Source organism: Carica papaya, chromosome 2 (genome assembly GCF_054855325.1).
Source record: "Carica papaya isolate Zhongbai chromosome 2, ASM5485532v1, whole genome shotgun sequence".
Classification (NCBI taxonomy): domain Eukaryota; kingdom Viridiplantae; phylum Streptophyta; class Magnoliopsida; order Brassicales; family Caricaceae; genus Carica; species Carica papaya.
This window is the reverse complement of record NC_142310.1, coordinates 4066582-4093642: the sequence shown is the minus strand read 5'-3', so window position 1 is coordinate 4093642 and position 27061 is coordinate 4066582. Positions and strand designations below refer to the sequence as shown.

General features: G+C 37.6%; 3 protein-coding genes across 4 annotated transcripts; 2 read left to right on the top strand and 1 right to left on the bottom strand.

The window, feature by feature from the left end:
• Positions 1-465: 465 nt before the first annotated feature.
• LOC110819241 (phosphoinositide phospholipase C 2-like) lies at positions 466-4410 on the top strand. The gene is made up of 9 exons (XM_022048364.2): positions 466-868; positions 1282-1478; positions 1933-2068; positions 2147-2392; positions 2471-2700; positions 2888-3005; positions 3356-3508; positions 3635-3721; positions 3848-4410. Exons 1-9 carry the CDS (start codon positions 572-574, stop codon positions 4139-4141), a joined length of 1758 nt encoding a protein of 585 aa, XP_021904056.2. The 5' UTR covers positions 466-571; the 3' UTR covers positions 4142-4410.
• A 415-nt stretch (positions 4411-4825) lies between these two features.
• NFXL2 (NF-X1-type zinc finger protein NFXL2) lies at positions 4826-10097 on the top strand. 2 transcript variants are annotated; one of them, XM_022048452.2, is made up of 13 exons: positions 4826-6065; positions 6143-6256; positions 6336-6391; positions 6812-6878; positions 7043-7135; positions 7448-7533; positions 7619-7781; positions 7915-8088; positions 8276-8466; positions 8614-8695; positions 8812-9018; positions 9468-9554; positions 9635-10097. In XM_022048452.2, the coding sequence occupies exons 1-13, from the start codon at positions 4905-4907 to the stop codon at positions 9779-9781; spliced, it is 2628 nt and encodes an 875-aa protein (XP_021904144.1). In that variant the 5' UTR covers positions 4826-4904; the 3' UTR covers positions 9782-10097. The 2 variants fall into 2 exon arrangements, with proteins under 2 accessions (XP_021904144.1, XP_021904143.1); XM_022048451.2 differs by having other exon boundaries at positions 4828-6065; positions 9465-9554.
• A 1944-nt stretch (positions 10098-12041) lies between these two features.
• Positions 12042-15010, bottom strand: CCR3 (CRINKLY4 related 3). Its single transcript, XM_022048518.2, has one exon. The coding sequence runs from the start codon at positions 14874-14876 to the stop codon at positions 12465-12467; it is 2412 nt and encodes an 803-aa protein (XP_021904210.1). The 5' UTR covers positions 14877-15010; the 3' UTR covers positions 12042-12464.
• Positions 15011-27061: the final 12051 nt, after the last annotated feature.

Here is a 27061-nt window from a genome sequence, read left to right as displayed (position 1 = left end):
AAATTATTATTGTTATTTTCATTTATGAACTATGTTCCATGGTGTAGTCAGATTTTTAAAAAAAAAATTATGAGTTTATTGTCAAATTAAAACAAAATTTCTCATATATAAAACATTAATATAAAAGAAATTAAATTTGACTTTTTACACTATATAGTATAAATTATTATTTCGTTTTATCCAAGGTGTGTATATATATGTTTTTTGAGAACGATATACGTACATATATATGTAGCTCCACATCAATTATTGAATCCTCCGATTTATTTATTTATTTGTATTTTTCTGTCTTAAAATTAATTCCAATGGCGATACAACCATAAACAAAAAAGTCAACAATTTAGCCAAAATTGCCAAAATAAAAAAACATAAACGTAGCTGCCAGCTGGCAGATTGGTCCCACTAACTACCCCACTATGGGTCCCACTCATCGTCTCTGCCAATATTTCTGGAAATCTCAACCAACAAAACATGAAGCCACAACTGCCATTTTCTTTTATCATTGTCTTCTTCCCCGATCATCTCTCTCTCTTTTGTCTGAACAATCTTTGTCTAGTTTCAGACAAAACCCATGTCCAAACAGACCTACAAAGTGTGTTTCTGCTTTCGCCGGAGGTTCAGGCTAGCCCAGTCGGAGCCACCACCGGAGATCAAGATCCTATTCGAGCAGTACTCGGAGAATGGGATCATGACCGTTGATCATCTCCACAGGTTCTTGACGGAGGTACAGGGAGATGATAAAGTTACCAAGGAAGATGCACAGGGAATCATTAACAGCTCTTCTATTCTCCACAGAAGAGGGCTCCACCTCGATGCTTTCTTCAAGTACCTCCTCAGTGATGCCAATCTTCCTCTCTCTCCCGTTGGGGTAAAATCTTTTATCTTTTTATCTGTTTTTTGAGGTTTTCCTGTTTGGTTGCCGAGAAAATGTTGGAGAACTAAATAAAGTTTTTACCTTTTTTTTCTCCAAAAAAAGTTGCTCCTGTGTTTAAATGGGTCTAATTCTTCTTGGATTTTGGTTGTGGAATGGAGTTTTCTTTTGATTTTTCCTGTTTGCTTGCTAGGAAAAGCTTGAATAACTGAGAAACAACTAGGAAGTAATGCCTATATTTTCTTTTGAAATTTCGCCCCTTTAGCACTTTCTTTTACAGTAATTAGTCTCTTTTTTTGCTAAAATACAGAACTTTTCGCCAATCAGACAGATCCTAGTTAAGATCATGTTGTAGCTAAATGCATATTTGCTTAGTTTGTTCATGACTATTGTTTAATTTGGTTTTTCAGGTGCACAGGGATATGTCTGCTCCATTGTCTCATTATTTCATATACACCGGTCATAATTCTTATCTAACTGGGAATCAACTAAGCAGTGATTGCAGTGATGCCCCAATCATACAAGCACTTCACAAAGGTGTACGAGTAATTGAATTGGATATCTGGCCAAATTCTTCGAAAGAAAATGTCGATGTCCTTCATGGAGGGTACAGTTTTAATGTGCAAATGCTGGAAACTTTAATTAGATAACAATAACGACATGTGACTTTATTTGGTAGATCTGCAATTGCTGAGCTAGTGAAGGAGAGAACCTATGATGACTTTGTATGGTGTTAAGTCACAATGATTTATAGTGTCCTTGCGCTGAATTTTGTTATATACTAACATGATAATTACAAATGTAAGTTAACGAGTCATCAAAGTTCCATCCTCGATGCAAAGTGTTTCCTATTATCGTGTTGTTGGTTCCTAAAGTATTTAACTTTCTCGTATATTTTGCATTACAAACCAAACTGGAGGAAAAAATGCTTGTTGTTACTGAAAGGGAATACGGAATCCTAAGTCTTAAAAGTCTTGGGTAATTTAGTGAATGCTGATATAGAATTAATGTTATATTGCTTATTTTCTCCTTCATTTAAGAGACCAGTTTCTTTTATGCAGGACATTTACTTCTCCTGTAGAGCTTATAAAGTGTTTGAAGTCTATTAATAATCATGCCTTTGTGGCTTCTGACTATCCTGTTGTCATAACTCTAGAAGACCACCTTACACCGGACCTTCAGGCTAAAGTTGCCGAGGTGAGTCTTTTTCATTCCTTCAGGAGTTTGAATCTTTGGTAGTCTTATAAAGTAGTGATTTTTCTCATTAATTTTTAGATGGTCAATCAAACATTTCGGGAGATCCTGTTTACTCCTGGTTCAGAATGCTTGAAGGAGTTCCCCTCACCACAATCTATGAAAAAACGGGTTATTATATCAACAAAACCACCAAAGGAGTACCTTGAGGCCAAAGAAATTAAGGAAAAAGAGAATGGTTCAGACAGAAGTAAGCCTTTAGGTGATGAAGAAGCTTGGGGTAAAGAAGTTCCAGACCTTGAAGGCAGTATCAGAGGTGATAATAAGGTGTGTGGAGATTGCAGCATGTGATTTGGTACTCTGAGTTTTAAATATTATGATTGCTGACAAACCATGATTGGGCAGAATGGTGATGACGAAGATCAGAGTGATGAAGAAGATGACAGTGATGGAGATCTAAAGTCACAGCAACTTGTGGCACCACAATATAAACATTTAATTGCTATTCATGCTGGAAAGCCTAAAGGTGGAATATCTGAAGCTCTTAAGGTGGATCCTGATAAAGTTAGACGTCTTAGCTTAAGCGAGGAACAGCTTGAGAAGGCTGCCAAAACTCATGGAAAAGAAATTGTGAGGTATTTACTATAAATTTCAGTGAATTCACTCTTTGGAGTGGGAATGGTAGATTTCTCAACCCTGCCATTACGCCTTTTTTAGCAACCTCAAGTACTCTCCTCTGATGACCTTATACAGGTCCAGGAGCTAATGTGTCTTTGTTTTAAATAGCTCATGTTTTCACGTTATGATGATTGGCCTCTACAGGTTTACTCAGCGGAATATACTAAGAGTTTATCCAAAGGGTATACGCGTTGACTCATCAAACTACAACCCGTTAATTGGCTGGATGCATGGAGCTCAAATGGTTGCATTTAACATGCAGGTTGATTCTTTTCTTTAACTCATTTTTCTCTCTTTTCATAAAAAGGTAGGAACCTGAAGCTTTGGGATGTGGCCTTTTCTTTTAAATTCCTTGAGTTGTGAATGGGCATAAAGTATTAACAAACTTTACCAATCTGAAAAGAAGACAGAAAATTTGGAAAAAAGAAACAATTTTCGTGATTGCTGTTTCATTAAACACTAATCTCTAACCGTTTTCGTAGTAAATCCAGATTAATTCCTGTCATGAAGTAAGTCAAACTTTTTCATATTCAAGGGAATTAACATTTTGAACCAAAGGGTAGTTTCTCGAAGTTCATTAGATGTTAAAGATGGTTTTTTTCGGTATGACAGGGTCATGGAAGATCACTTTGGATAATGCAAGGAATGTTTAGAGCAAACGGAGGTTGTGGGTACGTGGAAAAACCCGATTTTCTATTGAAGACAGGTCCAAATAATGAGATCTTTGACCCAAAAGTTCGGTTACCAGTGAAAAAAACTCTAAAGGTAAGTGTTAAATAGCCATTTACCTTAATAATCTCCAAAGTTAATTTCTCTGTTCTGAATACAGAATATTTCCTTAATTTGTTTAGACAGTAATTAAGATTTACTATTTGGGTTTTATTGAAAAAGGTAACTGTATATATGGGTGAAGGATGGTATCAGGAATTCCCCCACACTTACTTTGATCAATATTCTCCTCCAGATTTTTACACAAGGGTAAGTTTTTTTCATGGCCAACCTCCTGCATTTTACAGCAAATGATTAACCTAACAGTAAGAAACTGAGATTCTATACAGTATATTCAAAAGAAACTCACTTGGAATTTGATTCATCAATGTTCAGGTCGGCATTGCTGGAGTTCCAGCAGACACTATGATGACCAAAACAAAAACTCTAGAGGATAATTGGGTGCCTGCTTGGAATGAGACATTCGAGTTTCCACTAACAGTCCCAGAACTGGCTCTGCTTCGAGTCGAGGTCCACGAGTATGACATGTCAGAAAAGGATGATTTTGGAGGCCAAACATGCCTACCTGTTTGGGAACTCCGAAAAGGAATTCGAGCAATTCCCCTCTATAACCGGAAAGGAGAGAAGTTCAAACATGTGAGGCTTCTGATGCGATTTGATTTTGTTTGATTCTTTCAAGAGTTGAACCAAATAGTACTCCTGGATGGAAGATGTTCAAATTTGTTGTGCTGCTTTGAGCTTGATGTTATGGTGAACTGCTGGTTTGCTGTGTGATTTTCATCTTCTCCCATGTTCTATTTGTATGATGCATATATAAATAACATCTGCTCTGTTGCAGTTATGTACAAGTGTTATGTATTTGTCATGTAATTTATGTAATGATATAGAGAATATTATCCTTGTAATAAAAAACCGGCTCCAGTTTATACTTGGATTCACCTCCCTCATGTTAAATTAGATTCTAATTTTTTTTTTATTACAGTTTAGTTCTTAAATTTATAATTTTTTTAATTCATGATTTTCTGTATAATCCTAAGAATTTTCACAAGATTTTTTATTTTTTTATTTTTTTTATTGAGTTTAATAACATTATAAAGATATAATATATAAACTAGTGATAGAAAATAAAAATTAATAATGTAAATTATTTAACAATTATATACATATATATATATATATGTAAAATGTAATATTATATATATAATAGATGTGATAGCTATACCATCAAATTGTTCTCATATCTATTTCGGATTTTTAACTTTTTATCTATATTCATTTTGTTATTTATTAATTATGAAATCCCTATTTTCATGCAAATCACGTGCATGCCACGTGACCTAAAGTTCTCCAGTCTTCTGTTGGAAGTCTTCAAACTAATAAGAGACTTCAACTTCCAACAAATCCCACCTTAAATTTCCAGAAAATCACCAAAATGTCCTCCGCCATCAACCGCCGTCTTGCGCCACCACCACCAGCACCGGTGCCTGTCTCCGGATCCGATACTGACTCAGATTCCGACACTGGATCCGACCCCCACAATCGCCATGCAGATCTCTCGAATTCCATCTTCAAATCCTACCTTGACTGCCACCAATCCTCATCCTCATCAACTTCCGTAGGCCTCTCCAAAATCCAGTCTTTCCTCGCATCGTCTTCGTCCGGCGCTCTATCCTGCCTGATATGCCTCGAGCGCATCAAGCGTCCGGAACCCACCTGGTCTTGTTCTTCACTCTGCTTCGCGGTCTTCCACCTTGTCTGCATCCAGTCCTGGTCTCGCCAGTCGTGCGATCTCCACGCCGCACGGGCCGCCATTCGGCTCCCTATTTCCGCGGAGAAAGCCACCGAGTCTGCCATCTGGAACTGTCCCAAATGCAGATCCCCATATACTAGATCGCAAATCCCGAGGAAATATCTTTGTTTCTGCGGAAAACTCGAAGACCCACCCAGCGACAACCCCTGGATCCTGCCCCATTCCTGCGGCGAAGTCTGCGAGCGTCCCTTGAGCAACAACTGTGGACATTTCTGCTTGCTACTCTGCCACCCGGGTCCTTGTCCGTCGTGCCCAAAACTGGTGAAAGCCCGCTGCTTTTGTGGGTTTGTCGAGGATGTTCGACGATGTGGATTCAAGGATTTCTCCTGCAACAATCATTGTCGCAGAATTCTAGACTGTAAAATCCACAAGTGCACAGAAATCTGTCACGACGGCTCGTGCCCGCCGTGCAAGGCACGTGGGGTGTATAGTTGCCAATGCGGTAAGGTGAAGGAGGAGAGGGATTGTTGGAATAGGGTTTTTAGGTGTGAGAACCCATGTGAAAATTTGCTTGGTTGTGGCAAGCATGTCTGTGAGAGAGGCTGTCACTCGGGCGACTGTGGAGATTGTCCTCTTCAAGGAAAGAGGACATGCCCATGTGGGAAGAGACTCCATGAGGGAATTTCATGCGATGTTGCCGTGCCACTATGCGGCGCCACCTGTGATAAGATGCTGGGCTGTGGCTTCCACAAGTGTCCAGAGAGGTGCCATAGAGGACCCTGCATTGAGACCTGCAGGACTGTCGTTATGAAGTCTTGCAGGTGTGGAGGATTGAAGAAACAGGTGAAAAATTCTCAATATTTTTGCTTCCCTTTTACCTACTTTTTGGAATTGGGAGCTCTTAACTTACCTTAAAGTAGGTTCCTTGCTATCAAGATTTGACGTGTGACAGGAAGTGTCAGCGAATGAGAGATTGCGGACGCCATGCCTGTAAGAGAAAATGCTGTGATGGGGACTGTCCGCCTTGTGCCGAGGTGCATTTCATTGTATTATATTTTCAAGTTTTATCAATTTTTTCTACTTCCCCATGTGATAAAACGTTTGAATTTCAAGGTTTGTGGGAGGAGGCTTCGGTGCAAGAACCATAAATGCCCTGCCCCTTGCCACCAGTATGTTACCCTATCCTATACTTCACTTTTCTTTGCTTCCTGCATTGACTTAATTCATTTGGTAAAGATATGAAACATATGAACTAATTCCAGAATGTGTATCTACATGTAAGCATATGAAAAAAAATACATCATTACATTTTAATCAGTTGTATGCATTCGGTCATAATTCCATTTAAACGAAATACCTCGAGTTGAGGTTAGAGAGAACTTGGACAACTTAGATGTGGAACATGTTAAAGTCAGCTCCCTGCCTACTGACATTTGCAATCCATCATATTCAAAGAGTATGGTTTAATTTCAAATACTTGATAATTAGCTAGCTAGAGACTGCTCATGAATTGGTGGGGATACTTATTTTGCAAAGTCCTTATTAGTTATATAATGCCCTTTGTGATGATTGTTAGTTTGTTTTTGTAGAGGTTCTTGTGCTCCCTGTCCACTGATGGTGACAATTTCGTGTGCATGTGGCGAGACACATTTCGAGGTGAGAGGTTGGCTGGATTTACATTCTCTTTTCCTTCTTTTAGTCATTCATCTGCATGAAACTGGGCCTCAAAAGTATCGATTTCAAGTGTGGACGTGTAAATTACAGACAATCTGTTTGATTTTTCACTTATCTAAAGTATTTTCCTTTGTGCCTTTCTTTAGGTTCCCTGCGGCACAGAGATGGATCAAAAGCCTCCTAGATGTCGCAAATTATGCCCTATAGCTCCTCTGTGCAGGCATGGATCAAGTATCAAGGTACTATTTACCGCCTTACCTTATTTCTTCCTCGAATTCTGTGTTACCTCTGACCAATGTTTTTGGCTTGCTAGTTTTCTTCTTGGTATGAACGTGAATTCAGTGACTATTATTCTTTGTACTTGTGTGTTTCTTCTTCATAGACTTTATAATCAATTTTGCATATTTTGATTTGTCTAGAAGTTGTATATTTATCATGTACGTATCACTCATTAAGGTGATTAATACTGCACAGATTTGTTTCATAACTTATATTATTTATGGTTTGTTTTCCTCGAGAGAATTTTTCAAGGCTAATGTGTTTTCGTCCAGCCACATAAATGCCATTATGGAGCTTGCCCAACTTGCAAGTTGCCTTGTGATGAAGAATACCCTTGTGGCCACAAGTGTCAATTAAGGTCATTACATCCCTTTAGTTTTTTCTTCCTGAAAATTGTTATTATTTTGTGACATTTCTGGGTTTTGTTTGTCTGGTGCATTCAGATGTCATGGCCCTAGACCTCCACCTAATCCAGAATTCACTTTGAAACCAAAGAAAAAGAAATTCAATCATCAGAACGAATGTACTCCTGGTTCTTCGTGTCCTCCTTGTCCAGAACTTGGTTGGAGGTCATGTGTTGGTCAGCATCTCGGGGCAGAGAGGATGGTTGGTTGCTTTCCATTTAATCTTAGTTAGTATAGTAGTATCCAAACAATTCAACAATATCATAACTCGAGTTCGTTACTTCTATCGCCTTCTCAACCTTTTGTCCCTCATTTTCTTTCTCTGTTAACACCAGATGGTTTGCTCAGATAGATCAATGTTTTCCTGTGATAACTTGTGCGGAAATCTTCTTCTTTGTGGAAATCACTATTGCACAAAGACTTGCCATGCCTTAAATAACCAATCATCATCTTCTGATCGAAGCAAAATAAGCGAGTCCTGTGAAGAGTGTCATCTTCCTTGCCAAAAGGTATTCAAGTTTTTACTTTTTTCAAGTCATTTATGTGCTCCTTGCCCACGTCTACTGTCCTCATTATATTATTGGTTGAAATTGGAAGCATGCCATCAATAATCACTCATCTCATCCTTTAGAACTCGTTATTGTTAAGTTGTTTTGAGGATTCTTAAATGTGCTCATCCTTCAAATAATTGATCAGGAGAGACAACCTGCTTGTCAGCATCCTTGTCCTCTCCCTTGTCATTCTGGGGAGTGTCCCTCATGCAAAGTTCTTATAAAGCGATCGTGTCACTGTGGCTCACTGGTACATGCTTTCGAATGCATATATTATAACACCTTGTCCGAGAAAGAGCAAATGACAATTCGTTCATGTGGAGGGCCTTGCCACAGGTAATTCCTTGGTATTTTCTTTCATATTGTTTTTCTCAGCCTTACATTCAGGATTTACCTCCATCAGAAAACTAGTAGTAGAGTTGTGTTATCATCATGTGCACTTTTAGCAAAATTGTTATTACTGATATGATTTTGCTGGTCCAGAAAATTACCGAACTGTACTCATTTATGCCCTGAGACATGTCATCCTGGTCAATGTCCGGTGCCTGATAAGTGTTGCAAAAAGGTATTTTATTTGACACAGTTCACCATGACCGGTGATTAGTAGATAGCTTATTTTAGTTTAATTGAATATTAAAATCATCTTTCTAATTAACTTCTTTACATATTTAATTTATCAAGGTTACTGTTCGTTGTAAATGTCAAACCTTGAAGAAAGAATGGGTCTGTCAAGATGTTCAAGCAGCCTATCGAAATGCTGGTTATGACCCTAAAGACATATCTAAAAATCAATTTGGACTTGGCCTTCTGCCTTGCAATTCTGATTGTAAGAGTAAAATACAGGCTGTTGAATCAGTGTTGCAGCTGCGTAAATCTAAAGAGATTGAGGTTAGGCCTTCATACCCCAGAAATCTCGTTCTTTATTTGATCTAGAAGCCTGCAAACTCGTTCTTTATTTGGTGTAAGAATAAATGGAGAGTGGAAAAGCAAGTCTCTTTCGTAACTCCTTGACATTGAAACCTTAATGCAAGCCACAAAAGAAGGCTGCATCTTACTTTTGCATGATAACTATGATTTCCGCGCAAGAACTAAGCCAAAGGTTCTTCACTGTATTTAGTTGCCATATGCTCTATTTCCGGATCGATGCTTACTGTTTCGAACTCAAAATTGTTCACCTCTTCAACCCGGTTGCTATTTTTAAGTTTTGAGTTGCGGTCCTTTCCATTAAGCAGTGTGATTGTTGCATTGATCACGATATCATAGCTTTCTGGTGAAGTAAGTTTTATTAATCTGAGATCTAATCTAATGTTTGCTATATCATGTGTCTGTTGAAGAAGGTGGAGACAGCTATCGAGAAAAATGCACCAAAGCGTCGGAGGCGGCGTGACCGTACCCAAGAAGCTAAACAAGCCTCAAAATTGGAGGTAACTCTGTTCTTCTCGAGATAGAAAATGAGCACTTTCGCCTTTCTCTTTACATAACATCCTCGTTTATTTGGTGACAGAAACTCGTTGGCACCGTGAAGCGGCTGCTTCTGTGGCTGACTCTCGTGGCAGTTGTGATTGCAGCGATGTATTATGGTTACAATGGCCTCCTTTGGCTTTCTGATTGGATGAATGAAGTTGATGGACGGAGGCAAAGAAGAAGATAGCCATTAGCGTGAAGGTTTCATACTTCAATAACATCCAGATATAGACAAATATTTATACATTAGGAATTCTTTCTTTCTTTTTTTCAGGAAATAATATGATTCAACTCCCTAAATGGGTTGGAGAAGTTAGAATATGGGGAAAAATTTTGGATGCTATTATTACACAGTAAGTTTTAAAGAATTTCTATTATTGTAAGCTTTATCGTGCACAAGAAACATAGATTTTTATTAAATAAATCGCTAGAGGCTGCTGGAAGAGAAACTAAACTTTAACCTTTGTTAATATTTATTAAGAAATTAAATGGGATTTGACATATGTTTGTTTGTACATGAATTAAATTATTATTATTATTATTAAATCTAATTACGATTAAACCAAATTTAGAGGTCGATGTAGTGCGAAGTCAGTATGATTTAATGAGAGGATGGAGACATTCTTTCAACGTCATTGTTGTTGGGAGGAAAAACCGAAATGCAAAGAAATTTAAGAGACGCGGAAGACACGGTTTAACCAAAATGCATTTGACCTCTTTGTTGAAACGCTTACATCGCACATCGTTACGACGTCGCTTTGAAATGTCGGTCAAATCTCGCGATTTCTTTTTAATGTGTGTACATGTACATATATATATATATATAATTATAATTATAATTTATTATATGTAAGTGATGATAGAATAATTAATTAGACTGAGATTTACCTAATATATATATTAACTAACCAAAGCATATTTTAAATTAAGTCAGAACAGAAAAAATTAAAGAAATCATAAATTCGAAATCAAAATGACGCTCTCATGTAGTATACATATATATATATATAATATTTAATTAATAAATATACAAATTTAATCAAAATGTGTATGTATTATAATGTATAATTTAATATTATTGCCATTTATTATTTTATGAAAATGTATTACGATTAAATAATAATAAATGTGAACCAAATCACCACCTAATTATACCCACATTCATAAAATCAAATAATTTTTTCACCATTTTATATCATGGAATAACAATTAATTCGGAGGCACCGGCGAATTAAATATGATTATAATTTATTATATATGAACCAATTAGAAAGTAACCATCAAATCTTGGGCTTACACGTGTCCAGGATATCCATTGACGTGCTTTTACTGCTCCCCTTTGATTGCTTCGCCCAGGTCAACCTTTCTCATCTGACCGCGCATAAAAGTGTGAGCCTTAAATAATATACGTACAAAAATTGGGCCCCATGTTTTTATTTTATCTTTTCTTTTTTTAAAAAAAATTACAATTAGTTCGTGGATATTTAAATTGCAAATTAGAAGTTTTAACATTTTAAATTTCTAAATTACTTATCCTAACTTTTATATTTTATTTATTTGAAAGTATTTTTGATAAAATACTTTTAAATTTTAGTAGATAAATAAGAATGTGACTGAAAATATTTTGATTTGTTTTTTTTTATAAAAAATAAATTTAATTGTAAATTTTCTTTTGATTATATAAAATTTGATTTAATATTATTTTAACGATTAAATAATAAAATTAAATTTAAAAAATGAAAAATAAGAAAAATATAAGCTGATAATCCTCTCTTTTTGGTATTTCTAAAAGAGATTCTTTGTTGATAAAGAGAAAATTTCAAATTTGAACAAACAAAAAGAACATAAACTACACATAATATTCTCTTCTTTTATCTTATATATATATATATATATGTAAATGTATATGTAAATGCATATATATATATATATATGTGTGTGTGTGTAGGTATATGTTTGTTTATCTGTTCGTCTTTGAGTTGATGTCCCTTGTCTACATTGATTTTATCAAAGTGGCAAGTTACATGGTGCTTTCTCTTTTTGGTTCAATGATATGAAACCCATCAATCAATGAGTCATGTCCATTGTCTGCCGACCTCCTCATATGCATCCCACAAAAAGCATATATATATATAGCCTACACAATTTTTTATTGAAAAATAAATAAATTTTATATTATGTAAGTAATTTCTAAGTATACTTGGTAAATAAATGTTCATTTGTGTCTTTAAGATCAGGGTTAGTTTTAATTTTAATTGAAATAGTCTACTTTGATATAATTTTTGAAATATAAAATAATAATAATAATAATATATGATACTTTTTTTTGTGAGCATGATATGGAAGTAATGAATGGTTATACTTATATATGTAATAATAATGGACGGCACTTAATTTTATGCTATAATCATATAATTCACTAACTTTAGAAGAATATAAAATCTATAAAAAAAAATGGAAGCATAAATTTATTCTTTTTTTTTTTTTGTTCCACATTATAAAAATAAATCATATAACAATTATCCTTGCTGTTAGTGTTCACAAAATCCTACACTTGACAGCTCAATGTTAAATCATTAAAACACCTAAATTCTTTACATTCCCATCTAAATCATTCTCTTCTCCCCCAAAAAAATAAAAATAAAATTCAACCCGAAATTATGTAATTCCCTCTTTACTTTCGAGATTCGAAAGTTCAATCCGTTAAAACAAGATTTCGAAACTGTAATTTCCCCAATCATTAGATTCGTTATCTCGAAACATATTTCTAACGAATCTAACAGCAAAAAAAATTATCATGACATGTTTACGAATTGGATTGGATTGGACTCGAAACCGGGCGCCGGATAGATATTTATCGGGGTGCAATTTCACTCTGAGATCACGGAGATTGTGCCACTAGAGATGCTGCCATGGCTGTCATCACAAAGTGCCAATGCTCTTTCCAAATTGGCAACAATGTCTGAAATAGTAGGCCTATCTTTCCCTTCCAAATTTACGCAATGCATAGCAGTATAAGCCACCAGCTCCACTGCTTCTGCTTCACTGATCCCTGGCGTCCCAACTCTCGTATCCAAAATCTTTTCCAAATCCCCGGCCATGATCGGCGGCACTGCAAAATCTACCACACTCACTGGAGTTCCACTCTCGTCGCTACCCTTAAAAATAGCTCTCTTCCCCGTCAAAAGCTCCAGCAACACCACGCCAAGCCCATACACATCACTCTTTGCTGTCAACACATTAAGACCGTAGTACTCCGGATCAATGTACCCAACTGTCCCGGCCGCCTTCATTGGCCTGCATTCGCGATCAAACTCCGGACCCATCAGCGATAACCCGAAATCCGAGACTCTTGCCGTCCATGTAACATCGAGGAGAATGTTGGAGGACTTAATGTCTCTGTGGATTATCGGAGGAACTGCATAATTGTGGAGATACTCAATGCCTCTGGCCGCGTCTAAGGCAATTTTGATTCTTATTTTCCATGAATTCAACACGCTGTTGGATTTCTCTACATTGTTTCTATCATGTAAATGGTCGTATAAAGCGCCATTTTTCATGTACTCGTAAACCAGGAGCCGCTCTTCGTGTTCTTCGCAGTACCCAACAAGGCGCACCAGGTGTTTGTGATGGAGTCTGGATAAGAAAGCGAGTTCTGAATCAAACGCGGTTTCTTTTTCTTGAAATTTCTTGGTTTTTGATCCGGTTTCGCCTCTCTTGATTGCTACTTCACGCCCGTCTGGTAGTTTTCCTTTATAGACAATCCCGAAGCTGCCGGCGCCGATCTTGTTTTCTTTGGAGAAATTGTTTGTGGCAGCGGCGAGCTCGGCGAGGGAAAACTCCTCTGCTTTATCTGCGTGTTTTGTCGATGAGGTTCCACTCCTTTGTCGTCTCATTGTCAGGACTCGTGAGCCTTGCCGCCGTATTGTGGAGGAACGGGATGGTGGGCTATTACTTGATGATGGATTGCCGCCATTGGAACCTGCTCTGCCGATTGTGGGTTGAACTGAGTTGTGCACTTTCTTCTTCCCGAAACAGACCCCGGTCCATAAACAGTATCCTACGGTGCAGAGACCTGCAAAAGCTCCGACTGATCCGATAATGGCGAATGCTAGTAACCCTCTTGTTAGTTCATTGGAAGGAGGAGGAGGAGATGAAATTGAGGGAGATGGAGCTACTGGGTCTGCTGATGGTGGTGATGGTGATATCCATGATTGATTCAAACAAGGTTTACAGATAGTACCAGAACCGGAACAAAGGGTTTCAGAATCAGGATATACACCACAATTACAGGAAGATTGTACACATGGGCCTGGTAGAATCTTAGGAAGAAGAAGCCCTGTCCCTGAAATTGACCCATTTGTCGTCCATGAACCCCAACAAATTATCGACAGATTTGCTGTCGTCAACCCACAAGTGAAATTCGAACCAGAAACGATTGATTCAAAATGAACCTCCTCTGTTCTTTCACGGCCGACAAGGATTGTATCCGCTCCCCAACAAATCACTGACTGGTTCCATCTACGTATCGCGCAGGTAGCATTAGCACTTAGAGCCAATCCATCAAACTCCATAGCCGAGCTCGACGGAATGTTCAGTTGCCCAGATTCATTATTCCCTTTACAAACAAGATACCCAGTTGAATTCAGCCCACAAACATGTGACCCACCAGCAACAATTGTCGCCATCGTCATGTTACCAAATTCGGATTGGATCCGACCCGCCACCGGGTTACTACCCCAGCACTGAATTCGGTTACCTCCCAATAAAATCCCACAGGAAAAACCGAAACCAGATGATATCGACGAGAATGTCGCGACCGGTGGCTGATGGGTGACGTTATCACCTCTCCAGCACCTGACATCGCCGGTGCCGATCACGGTGGCGCAAATCTGGTCATCGCCGACGGAGAGGTTCTCTAGCAAAACGGTTTCGTTGTTGTATAATCTCTTGGGGGTAAAATTGGAATTTCGGATGTCATCCCAACAAAGCAGACTAAAACCTCCAGAGCGGAGACCGCAGAGGACGTTATTACCGGCGGCGATGGAGGAAAAGGAGACGTTGGGTTCAACGAATCTGATCGTACCACGTAAGTCCTGGCAGGCGATGCGCTGGGTGGATTCTTCGGCCACGATGGCGCAGACGGTGCCGGAGCCATAGCTGACGGCGACGGTAGAGCCGGAACCCAAAGCATGGGCCGGCAATACTGAAATGAACTTAAAGATAACCGCGAATAAGACGGAAACTGCGATGGAGACGGAGAATATTGGCGGTTTCGTCATCAAAAAAAGCGGAGCTCGACGGCGGTCGTAATGGTTTCTTGGTTGGTTTGCTTCATTGGCGAAAGTTTCAAGCTTTCAACAGAGAGAGAGAGAGAGAGAGAGAGGTGTTTAGAATTCAATTTAAGGAACGTTCAAAATTATTAGGCCGCGTTTGGCATAAAAAGTTAACAAAAATGGAAGAGAACATTAATTTAATTTTTAAGTTTAATGATAAATTTTAATTTATTTAATTCTCCGTTTTGGGATATACCAATTGCCGCACATTTTAAATATCTTTTTGATAAAATAATTTTTCAAATAATAAATGAAAGAAGATAATTTTTTAAAACAACTAACTAAAAATTGACAATAACTTTAAAATTTTAAACATATTATAAAATTAAAAATATAGCATAGATATTTAATTATGTATGTAAGTGTATAGTAGCCGACAAAATAATTAATTGTCTTTCAAAAATATTTGCTGCTCATTCTTAATATTTTCAGAAAACTTTTTTCGGTAATTAAAAAACACCATGATATACGTATACGTTAATACATAACACTACAAATTACTTTGTTTGATGTTGCGTACCATTTTAAATTTTATTATTTCTTTTTAAAAATGTGTTCATTAGTTAAAACACCATGTAACATATATATATATATATATGTATCAATGTATAACAAAATATAAATTTTCAAAATATTTGGTACGATAACAATATAAGAATATATTTTCTTGTAAATGCACAATAACCAACAAAACAATTTATTAGGAAAATATTAGAGTTTTTGTTGCATTTTCAGAATGTAATAGAGATAAATTACCAAGTTAGCCCTTAAAAATTATTATGAATCAATTTGTAATTAGTGCCTAGAATTGATGTTTTATCCTATAATAATTTACAATATAATATATATATATATATATGCATAGTAACTAATAAACCAATATTTGATGTCCTGTTTATTTTGAATCTTGCTTTACTATTTTAGAAAAATTGTTCACTAATTAAAAAAAAGTAAGGCCATATATAAATTAATGTATAATAAAGTAAGACACTTTTAAAAAATAATAAATTATTTTGGTAGGTAATGTGCATGATATTTCAAAACAATATTTATATTTTTATATAAATGTTTAATAGTCCATCATTAAGTGGTTTATTTTATTTCAATAGTACGGGACTTATTCTTTTTATACAAGTGAAAATATAATTTACAACTAGTTTATTATATGATGAGTATATGATTTGTATTCATTTTTAATTTTCATTATTTTTAATAAATTTTTTTTTATTAATTTAAAAGACCACGAAACACATACATGAATGCATTAAAAAATAAAAGTTACGCACGTTATAATAAAATTAAAGTTTCAACGTTTTTAGAATATTATAAATAATTTTATTTACGTAATATATTATAAATAGTACATCCAAAAAAGAAACTATATATAGTAAGACATGAGTAAAGTGTTACGCACGTAAAATTTTTACATGGAACGACATAGTAAATGTGACGTTAACAAGTAACTATAATCAAAATAGATGTAAGGTACTAATACTAAGATCATTATGTTCTTATTAAAGATATTAATAATCAAATCATGTTGATCATCATTAACACTAATATACCTAAATTGCAAAGGTCATGGTGTTTAGTCATTAATATTATATACGTTAAGATTATTGTTATGACAATATATGTTATGAGATAAATAACTAATACAAAGATTGAAATACCCTTTATTCTTTTTGAAAAAATCACAATTACTTCTTTAAGTTTGTATATCTTTTCTATATAGGAACTTGCATGTCAATGTTTCTAAATAGTGCAAAATTTTATAGTTTTTGTTTGTATGTCTTGTAAATAAATAATATAATGTACTCTAAATGTTATATATTCTATTTTTTAAAAAAAATTAATTAATTTATAAATTAAAATAATCTTATGACATACATAGATATATATAACGAAATATAATTTGCTAACATTTTATTGATTATTAAATAATTATAATAATTAAATTCCTAGTAATGGATCATTTTACCATGCTCATACTTAAATTAAGCTTAAGACAAGGACATTAATTATTTACTTAATTAAAACAAATGTTAACTAGGTTGATTTAATATTTTATATATTTTTATTTTTTTAGATAAGATGAGAAATAAAATTCAAATTCAAATTTAAATTATTAAATTTCATATTATCACAAAAATTATTAATTATTATTTTAATTTGGATAACCAAACAAGTTATTGAGGTTTGTTGAGGAGAGACCGGAGACTGGAGAATTTTTGTGGGAAAGAAATCAGGTGATTACAGAAGTAGTCTACTCGCCCGAATGGACCGCCACGTGTAGAATATAAAAAAGGAAAGTAATGAATTTCGCGCCTAGAGAATGAAAGCACGTGCAAAGTCAGAGAAGAGGAACACGTCGACACCTACAGTACTTATGATACAGGTGGCCATTGTTGACCAAAAAGACTCCTCATTATACATATGTTTTCTTCGTATAGTATTTATATATATTCAAATTTATAAAAGTATAACTCATACGCTATGAGTATGCTTCGTCATTTGCATCAAAATTTGAATATTGAAGTGTAACGATATATATATACATATGTATTTTATAATTAGATGTAATAAGTTAGTGCAGAACTGGGTCAGAGAAAAATGAATTGTTTCTTGTGGGACTGTTTGGTTGGGGAGAAACAAAGACAGAAAGAAAGAGAAAATGCGAGAAAGTGATGTCTAGTGGGGGCTTAACTTCATTTTTGGTTGGTTTCAATTTGGGTCAAACACGTTTGAGTTAGAAAAGACCTTCACCAAAATTGGCTGCAAAATTTCCAAAAACCATGTCTTGCCGGTTTCTATGTGACATATACGAAGTAAATTTTAAGTTTGGCTACTGTATATATATATATATATATATATTGATGAAGCCAACTTAAAAATTTACTTGACAATACAAAATGATGTTATCTTAAAGGAAAATTAAGTTGATGATCATAGCCCATGTTATATATATATATATATATGTATATTTAACAGTTTTAATTTGACTTTTTCTTTTTCCAATATTTGGGTATGTATCCAAGATTCAAAAAGATTTGGCATGCATGTTGAATTATTTGGACACTTACAAAGATGAAATTATGTTGTTTACGTAATTATTGTTAGAATTAGTGTATGTTATTATTTGGTGGAAACTAAAAAAAAAATCATTCAAATTAATCATTTAGTCCCCACTTCAATTTTATTTGGAATCGAATTTAGTATTTTAATATTGGTTTAATTTTTTGGATTCTAAAACTAAACTAATAATTTTTAATATGTAATAAAATTATTTTATATTTTTTGCATAATTAAGTATTATATTATGTTATTCTATTCATAATATATCAAAAAATAAATAAAGATAATTGAAGAAAGCAAAAAATGGGAACTCAAAAAGATGGAGAAAATTTTTCGAGTGTACTTATGTTTTCTCGATAATTCTTCATACGTAGTAGTGTTTTACATATGTATATGAAGAAAGTTGCATAACTACTTTTTTTTTTTTTTTTATATCTTATTTACACTGTTGATCCACTTAGCATATAATTTATATCATTTTGGGTATCAATACAATTTATAGCAAGTTTCAACACTGTGACACTAAAAGCAAACTGATTTATTTGTGTAACACCCAAATATATATATATTTTTTGAATATATTATTTTTATTTTTATTTATTTTTCTTTTTTGTATTTGAATTTTTTAGAATTTAATTTAATTTAATTTAATTTAATAAAAATAAAAATAATAATAATGATAAAATTGGGTAAAAATATTATTTGAATTTAATTGAAAGTGATTTTGAAAAAAAAAGGTGAAAATTTGGATTATGGAGTTGTTTTTGAAAAGAAAATCGAAAACCGGAAGTCAAAACACAATTTAGAAAAGTTGTGCCACGTCAGCAGCCCCGACCAACAAGGACACGCCGTGTGGCAAGAAAACGCTGACACGGGACGGGCCACGTGGGTAATCCGCATGCGTGCGATCGGACAGCCCAGATCAAATGTGCGCACGGACGGCCCAAATCGCATCGCGATGGACGGTCTAGATTTAATCCTAATTAAATCACAATCGGGCAGTCAAGATTTAATCTTGATGGACGGTTGAGACTAAAAGGCAAAGGGTATAAATAACCCAACCCACACCTGATCACAAAACCCTAGCCGCCAGTGCCTCGCTGGAGAAGAAGAACCAGACGCCGAAGGAGCCGACTGTCGCCACCTGCCGCCGCACCGGAGAAGTTTTCGACCGCCAATCAAGGTAAATTTTCTCTCTCTGGCTCATTTTTCGATGCTGAATCTGCCTATAGCCAAACCGGAGCCAAACTACCGGTCAAACGGCTGAAAAACTCCGCCGAAGTCCGGCACCGCCGTCGCAACTCCCCTATGTTTTTGCCTCCGATGAGACCCTTCCCGGCCTCCGTTCGATGCAAATTTTATACCACTGTGATCACTGTTCTTTTCTCTACAGGTTGATCGGAGCTAAACATCAAAACGCGACTCACACTGGAGGAGCTGCCGCACCCGAGAGCACCGCCACCGGTAAGTCTCGATTTTTCTTGATTTTTTTGCCCACCGAGGGCCCTAGGGTTGTTTTATCGCAGGGACCGATGCAAGTTTGGCCGAATTCAGCCGAAAATGGCCAACCCAAGGTAGATCGCCGCCGCAGGCGGTGGCACCGTCGCCGGAGCATAGCGGAGCCGCTGTGCCGAAATTCTGATATTGGCCGAAAGGGGCCCTAGGTCTGATTTGGAATTTTTTTTTAGGACACGTGCAGGTACCGGTAGTGCGTTTCAGTTTTCCGAAAAAAATTCAAAGAAATTAGGGACAGCTCGTAGGCGCACTATAGAGTCGATTTCAGACCCCGAAACAAGTAAGGACCCCTCACCCTATTTCCTATCACGGTATTAAAGCTTAATAAATAATTAAACAGTATTTTGAGACTTTGTAGATGTATAATTGATTGAGATTGCCAATGGAGCCCGAGTCTGATACAGTGTTGGTCTGTTGTTATTTGATCTAATTTTCAGTATTAAATGCAGTATGATGTTTGATGTAATTATGTTATGGTCTCGTATGCATGAATCATGATTTCTTTTATTATAGTTTGTATTATGGTGAACCCGATACTGTGTTATCTTATTTGGTGTCAATTACTGGTTTACATGTTGTGTATGATTGGATGATTGAGATTAAGGAAAAAGGCAAAAAGGTTATGTGAATTGATAAGTGAAAAATGTGGACAGTCTGACTAGATATCTTGGGAGATGGTGGATGGACCGGGTCCGTAGGGAACTCTACCGGGAACGTGTCTCTCATACCGGACGGGGTATGGAGACCTTATGTGTTTTGGTGCCCATACCGAACTGGGTATGGAGGTTTATGGTTTTGGCGCCCATACCGGACGGGGTATGGGGACGGCCCTGGAATTAAGTTATTAATGTTAATAGTTCACGGGTAGCGAGGACCCCCTATGGATCCCCATGGATACTAGTAGGTTGGTAAAAGAAGAAAATATGTTGTTTAATGATTAAAATGCAAAGGCGTGGTAAGTGTTATGTTATAAAGTCTATAAAATTTCATGATGATGATAATGTTATTGCTTTCATATATTGTTTTCATGGATCTCACCGAGGTAAATGGACAGTAAAAGTTTTTACGTTAATAAACGAGTTTGTTATAAATTATGCTCCATTGGTCATTTTTGTTTTCTACCCACCTTTACGTCCATAACGGTGAGATAGTATGATGTCTTTACTGGGCTGGTGTAGCTCATTCTTTATTTAACCATTTCAGATCAGGAAGACGTTGTTCCCGAGCCCGTTCCGCAGGAAGACGGCGAATGAGACGCCTAAAGACTTCATAGTTATATTTATAGTTTTTATTTCGAGTATCTCTTTTAGTTAGTTTGTTCCTTCATGTTTTGAGTACATTTTGGTTATTGTGTAAGGGATGTTAATCAAAGTTTGTATTACGCTTCTGCATTTGAGATTTTTAATACATACATTTCATTTAAATTTCCGGGGCTGTTACAGTTGGTATCAGAGCCGCGTTCCTCGGACCCATCCCTTATACAATAATGCTTAGAGAAATACACACCGATAAGTCGTTACTCAACCATTCCTTATGAAATGTAGGTGCAAAGAAATGAGGAGAGGAAGACCCCCACTAAACCGAACGGCCTGGGATAATCCGCTTCGGGAGGATGTAGACAGATTATTTGAGATGATGGAAGGGTTTATAGCTGCCCAGCAAGGGCGAGAGGAGAGAAGGGAGTTACCTGACCCTCCTCCACTACCGCAGGTTGAGCTTCTGCTACAGCAGGCTGATCCCGAGCCACCCCGGCACGAGCTTGCTCCTCCACAGTACCACCCGGCACCACTGCCACAGTACAACCTGGTGCCCCAGCCACGGTACTACCCGGCACCGCCACAGTACAGCCTAGTGCCCCCACCGTATCAGCAGGTGCCATCACAGGACCCCCCAGTCTATCCCTAGCCAGGTCTAGTCTCTCTTCCACGGGACCCCGCTCATTCCTTAATCGACCCGGGCTATATAGAGAGGTACAGGAGACTGAACCCCTCCACCTTTGCAGGGGGATCCTATTTTGAAGAGGCCCAGTACTGGCTGGCGGAGACTGAGAGAGCTTTCAGGACCTTGGGAGTAGTTCCTGAGCAGAGAGCTGCCCTTGCTTCCTACATGTTGGTAGGGGAAGCAGGACGTTGGTGGGAGCTCAAGCAAACCACTCTGCCTACACCAGTCGCTTGGGAGCAGTTCTTAGCGGCCTTCCATGCGGAGTATCTCCCTGAACACATCCGACACCTAAAGGAAATGGAGTTTGTTCAATTGGTGCAGTGAAACATGACAGTATCGCAATATGCTCGTAAGTTCCTAGAGCTGGGCCGATACTCCCCGGAGACACTGATGGATGAGGGCCGAAAGACCAGGAGATTCCAGTGGGGTCTCCGCCCGGAGATCAGGCAACACTTGTTAGTATTGGAGCTCAAGACATATTCAGCAGTCCTAGCAAAGGCACAGATTGTAGAAAGGAGCTTCAACACCCATCCTCAGCCAGGAGGGAGTTCTCGACCCTCAGCTCCATTCCGCAGGCCAGCACCTACTGCGCCTGCCCAACCAAATAAAAGGCCCAGACCAGCCATCCAGGCCCCTCCTCAGGCTCCAGGGGCAGCACGTGGGAAGATCTGTCAGCACTGCAGTAGAGATCACGGGGACCGACCCTGCTACCGCCTCAACAACACTTGTCGCATATGTGGCAGTGCCCAGCATTATGCAAGAGAATGTCCGAGGAACCAGAATCAAAGAAGGCCTCCTATCCAGGGCAGAGCTTACAACTTTACCCAGCAGGATGCCGACACCGACCCGGATGTGGTACAGGGTATGTATACTATCTGTGACCATACTGCTCATGTTTTATTTGACACTTATGCATCGCACTCTTTTGTTTCACATGCTTTTGCTTCCAAAATTAATGTATCACCTGATAAACTTGATTCATTATTGTTTGTGTCCACTGCCGGGGGTGAAACACTACTAGAGGAAGTTATCTACAGGGCTTGTGCCGTGGAGATAACAAATAGAAAACTGAGTGTAGACCTGATAGGGTTAGACACGGGGGATTTTGATGTAATCTTAGGAATAGATTGGCTAGCGGCGTATCACGCCACCATAGATTGCTTTAACAAGAAAGTTGTATTTAATCCTCCTAACGAGGAGCCATTTACAAATTAATAAAATTATTCAGTACTTATTCCTTGATGGCAAGTTTTCTTAACTTCTAGTGCCTTAATCTTGCTGTTTTCTCTAACTAGGCAAGCCCAAGAAGGAAATTTATATTCAAGAGATTTCGGTAGTCCGAGACTTCCTAGATGTGTTTTCAGATGAACTGTCCGTCTGCTAGTGGACAGAGAAGTCGAGTTCACTATAGACCTACAGCCAGGTACCCAGCCCATTTCGGTTGCTCCTTACCTCATGAGCCGCATTGAGATGAAAGAGTTGAGGAAATAAATCACTGAATTGCAAAACAGTGGGTTTATTAGACACAGTGTGTCCCCTTGGGGTGCTGGAGTCACTTTTGCAAGGAAGGGAGATGGAACGTTGAGACTGTGCATTGATTATAGAGGATTGAACAACGTTACGATCAAGAACAAGTATCTCCTTCTCCGGATTGATAACCTCTTCGACCAGTTGCAGGGTGCACAGGTCTTTTCTAAAATAGACCTGCGATCAGGTTACCATCATGTGAAGATAAGAACATAAGACATCCCCAAGACGGCCTTCCGAACCAGGTACGGACACTATGAGTTTCTGGTCATGCCATTTGGGCTAACCAATACCCCGACAATCTTTATGGATATGATGAACAGGGTCTTTAGAGAATTCTTGGATCAATTCGTTATCATATTCATTGATGACATCTTAGTCTACTCGAAAAGCAGAGAAGAACATGCTCACCATCTTGTCCAAGTTTTGCTGGTCCTCAGAAACAAGAAGTTATATGCCAAGTTGAGTAAGTGTGGGTTCTGGCTTGAGCAGACTGCCTTCCTAGGACACATCATATCGAAAGAAAGGATATCAGTGAATCCCGAAAAGGTTGAAGCAGTACTTGGCTGGGAGAAGCTGACATCAGTTAAGGAAATCTGTAGCTTCCTGGGAATGACAAGTTATTACCGCAGGTTCGTTGAAGGATTTTCCAGTCTAGCAGCTCCTCTAACCCGACTCACAAAGAAGAATGCCAAGTTTGAGTGGAATGAAGACTGCGAAAGAAGTTTTTTAGAATTGAAGAAGCGACTGACTACTGCACCCGTGCTGGCTTTACCGAGTGGATCGGGAGGATATACAGTTTATAGTGATGCCTCCTATCTAGGCCTGAGTTGTGTTCTGATGCAGCATTGAAAGGTTATAGCATATGGGTCCAGACAGTTAAAGAATCATGAGAAAAACTATCCCACCCATGACTTAGAGCTTGCCGCAATCATACACACCTTAGAAACTTGGCGCCATTATTTGTACAGAGAGACCTTTCAGATCTATACCGATCATAAGAGTTTGAAACACATATTCACTCAGAAGGATCTTAACATGCGTCAGAGAAGGTGGATGGAACTCCTTAAGAACTATGATTGTGATATCTTATACCATCCGGGTAAGGGCAACGTGGTAGTAAATGCTCTCAGCATGAAAAGTGCAGGTATCTTAGCCTATTTGATGGTTTCAGAATGTAGACCAATTGGGGCCACGCAACAGGTTCGACTACAGGATCTGAAGAGAGTCACATGTTTGGCCCGCCTAACAGTCCAGCCCGAGTTGATCCAGAGAATAAGGGAAGCCCAGTCAGTCGACCCCGCCCTGGTAACCCACAAGAAGGATGCAGAATAGGGAGTGAGCTCAGAATTCCGAATCTCTGCCGATGGATTACTTCGTTTCCAAGACAGGGTGTGTGTCCCAGATGACAGTGAGTTAAAAAGAGACATCATGACGGAGTCCCATAGCTCGAAGTTTGTCATGCATTTAGGAAGCACCAAAATGAAGGGTCCGTAAGGAACCCTACCGGGAACGTGTCTCTCATACCGGACGGGGTATGGAGACCTTATGTGTTTTGGTACCCATACCGGACTGAGTATGGGGATGACCCGTTTCACCCTCATACCGGACGGGGTATGGAGGTTTATGATTTTGGCGCCCATACCGGACGGGGTATGGAATCAGGTTATTAATGTTAATGGTTCACGGGTAGCGGGGACCCCCTATGGATCCCCATGGATACTAGTAGGCTGGTAAAAGAAGAAAATATGTTGTTTAATGATTGAAATGCAAAGGCGTGGTAAGTGTTATGTTATAAAGTCTATATGATTTCATGATGATGATAATGTTATCGCTTTCATATGTTGTTTTCATGGATTTCACCGAGGTAAGTGGACAGTAAAGGTTTTTATGTTAATGAACGAGTTTGTTATAAATTATGCTCCATTGGTCATTTTTGTTTTCTACCCACCTTTACTTCCGTGGTAGTGAGATAGTCTGATGTCTTTACTGGGCTGGTGTAGCTCATTCCTTATTTAACCATTTCAGATCAGGAAGACGTTGTTCCCAAGCCCATTCCGCAAGAAGACGGCAAAGGGGACGCCTAAAGACTTCATAGTTATATTTATAGTTCTTATTTCGAGTATCTCTTTTAGTTAGTTTGTTCCTTCATGTTTTTAGTACGTTTTGGTTATTGTGTAAGGGATGTTAATCAAAATTTTTATTACGCTTCCGCATTTGAGATTTTTAATACATACATTTCATTTAAATTTTCGGGGCCGTTACAATTTGGGTCAGTCTTAAAACATTGTTCAAAAGAATGTCAAGAGATTTTACAAGACTAACAAGAATACTTATTATAGTTTAAATTTGATCCAACTGTGATTTGACTACTTGTTTGATTCTTTTATTAATAATGCAAAAGCTTCATTGATAAGAGTATTAAAGGATATTTCCCTATGTTTTTTGTAACGGTCCCGGAAATTAAAAGGAAATATATATATATATATATTTATTCTAAATGCGGAAGCGAAATAAAATAGATTATGATTTTTCAGGTCCGTTACATTTTTCCTCATACTGTATAATGGAATAAACCTTATTAATTCTACGGAACAGTTTTATAATTAAAATTTATGTCTTTAAATCTCTTCTATGTATCGTTGAGGCTCGCAAGAATTTTATCATTCAATTCTTTTATTGATATTTAACTACGATTTTTAAATTGTCACAAGTACAATAAAGAACATACTCGTAATTCAAAAAATCATCAAATAAAACTTTCAACTTAAAGAAATAAATGCTTACAAAATCTTGATTTTACATTAAATTAGTTATCTCCTATGTTTTCTTATAGATTATAGGAACATTTTGTTGTACATAATAATGTTCTAGCTCCATGCATTGCGGACAATCAATGTCTGCAAAAAGCATAATGCAGTTAGTGTCTATAAAAAGTACATTTTACAACCGCATAATGGCAATATCATTACATTGAAGTTAGTGTTTCATCAATAGATAACTTTGATATCTGGGTTTAATGATCTTATAACCGATGAATCTCAGTTTGTTTTTACCACATAATATGTTTGTTTTATCAATTTTGTTCACGTATGATAATTACTGAAATTAAACAATTGAATCACGAAAAAAAAAAGCTCTTTGAATTCTTATTTACTCCGATATAGCAGGAACTGCTTAGATAGATGTGATCGAAAAAAATTATTGAACTATTATTACTTTGATATCATATCAAAAATTTAGGAGAAAGCAGAAAAGGGGAAATTAGAAAGATAAAGAGAGAATTATTTTGAGAGTATATTCATTTTTTTTTCCGATAATTCTCCACGCATAAATTTCCATACATATATACGAAGAAATCTATTTTTTATTTTATTAATAGGTAACCTGTAACGCCCAAATAATTTGGGCATTTTTTTGTTAGTATTAATTTTATTTAGTTTAATTTATAAAAAAAAAAGAGCGTCATGTCAGCAGCCACGTCAGCGGTCCAATCAGCAGCCCTGGCCAACCAGGTCCTGCCGCGTGGCAAGACCACGTCGAGGGAACGGGCCACGTGGGCGATCCGCGTGCGCGCGGATTGGACGGCCCAGATGCTTCCCCACGCGTACGGACGGCCCAGATTTAATCAAAATGGACGGCCGAGATCAAAAGGCAAAAGGGTATAAATAGAACCCCCACACCTGACCACAAAAACCCTAGCCGCCTGCCCTCCCCGGAGAAGACGCTTCAGACGCCGGAGGAGCCGGCCGCCGCCACCCGCCGCCGCACCGGGGAGTTTTCCGACCGCCGATCGAGGTTGATCGAAGCCGAATCACCAAAACACGAACCTCGCCGGAGAGCCGCCGCACTCGAGAGCACCGCCGCCGGTACCAGTAGTGCGTTTCAGTTCCCCGGAAAAAATTCAGGAAAAATTAGGGACAGCCTGTAGGCGCACTATGAAGCCGTGTTCGGACCCCGAAACGAGTAAGGACCCCTCACCCTATTTCCTATCACGGTATTAAAGTTCAATAATGATAAAACGGTATTTCTTGAATCAACGAATGTGTGAAATTGCTTAAGGTCGCTAATGG